The 1,359-nt window shown below is 40.3% G+C and overlaps 1 protein-coding gene across 1 annotated transcript in view; it reads left to right on the top strand.

The window, feature by feature from the left end:
* The window catches only part of LOC108375997 (zinc finger BED domain-containing protein 4-like), a gene marked incomplete at its 3' end in the record, with an annotated part of 9,812 nt that extends 8,555 nt beyond the window's left edge, over positions 1-1,257 (top strand). The window contains exons 2-3 of the mRNA XM_017632157.1: positions 37-1,006; positions 1,124-1,257. Coding sequence (XP_017487646.1) covers positions 37-1,006; positions 1,124-1,257 — 1,104 coding nt within the window. The remainder of the gene's footprint in view (positions 1-36; positions 1,007-1,123) is intronic.
* Between the last annotated feature and the right edge of the window lie 102 nt (positions 1,258-1,359).

The raw sequence follows: 1,359 nt of genomic DNA, 5'->3' as shown, positions 1-1,359 counted from the left end.
AATCTTCGCTGCCACATTGAGAAAGTTCACAAACAGATATTACTAGAAACACAATCAAGTGATAAAGCAGAATGCTCCTCTGAAGCTATTCCACACACGCAACCGAAACCACAAAAAATTTCTGAAATTATTAGCATTGCGCCAACACCTTCGCCACTTCTTAGTGAGGTATCTGAGAGTACAAATGAGGAGACAGCATGTATTATCATTGAATCTCAGCCTACGACATGTACTCCGTCAGTATCAGGCAGTAAACCGAAATCTCAGTTGCCTACGGCAGCACTGATCCAACCAAATGTCAAAGACTTCTTCGAGCAAGTTAAGAGCATTTCTTCTCAAGACGGTACTAGGTCAAGGAAAATCACTGAAGCAATCGTCAAGTTCATTATAATGGACAACAAACCATTTTCCACGGTAGAAGGAAATGGTTTTCTACAGCTAATGAAAGAAGTGGTTCCGCTCTATAAAGTCCCAAGCAGGGAGACAATAGAATTGCGCGTGGATGAAAAATACGAAGCGTTATCATACATTTTCAAAGAGCACATTCGTAAATGCGAAAGTTACTGTCTAACATATGACGTATGGACAGAGACAATGAAAAATCAGTCGTTCCTTGGGGTAACAATCCATTTTCTGGATAATTTACGTCTGTTAAGTGGAACATTAGGCGTACTTGAACTACACGAAAGTCACACCGCTGCTTATTTAGGAGAACATTTGTCTCGGCTTTTTATCGAGTGGAACGTATCCACAGATAAAGTTTCTGCTTGCGTAACAGATAACGACAGCACTATGATGAAATTGAATAGAAACTTGTTTGGTGACAAAAAAATAATTCCCTGCTTCGCACACACGCTTAATTTGGTAGTCACTCAGGCAATAGATAAGTCAACGGAAGTGTCAGCTTTGATCAGTAAGGTGCGGGACATTGTTAAGTTTATTAAAAGAAGCGTTAACGCCAGTGATGAATTGCGAAAGAAACAAATAGATGCCGGGGCTTCTGAAGGTAATACAAGGAAAATGATTCTCGACGTAAGACCGCGATGGAACTCATGTTTTTTTATGCTAGAGAGGTTTGTCCAGTTAGCATCTATTTTAAGTGAAGTACTGCTCACTCGCCCAGAAGCACCCTCTATGGTAACTGGCTCTGAGCTGAACAATATCAAGGAGGTGATTGAGTTATTAAAGTCGTTTGAAATTGTTACTAGGGAGATTTCTGCGGATACCTATGCTACCGTTAGCAAAGTGATACCGCTGGTAAGTTGTTTAAGTAAAGCTCTGATAAAAATTTCGCCCCGAGATGCCATCGCAGTGGAGCTAAAAAATGAACTGCGAAAGAATATGAACAAACGATTTGAT

This window comes from Rhagoletis zephyria, unplaced genomic scaffold (genome assembly GCF_001687245.7).
Source record: "Rhagoletis zephyria isolate East Lansing unplaced genomic scaffold, Rhagoletis_zephyria_1.1 Rzeph_scaffold_09740, whole genome shotgun sequence".
Lineage (NCBI taxonomy): Eukaryota > Metazoa > Arthropoda > Insecta > Diptera > Tephritidae > Rhagoletis > Rhagoletis zephyria.
This window is presented reverse-complemented; position numbering and strand designations above follow the sequence as displayed.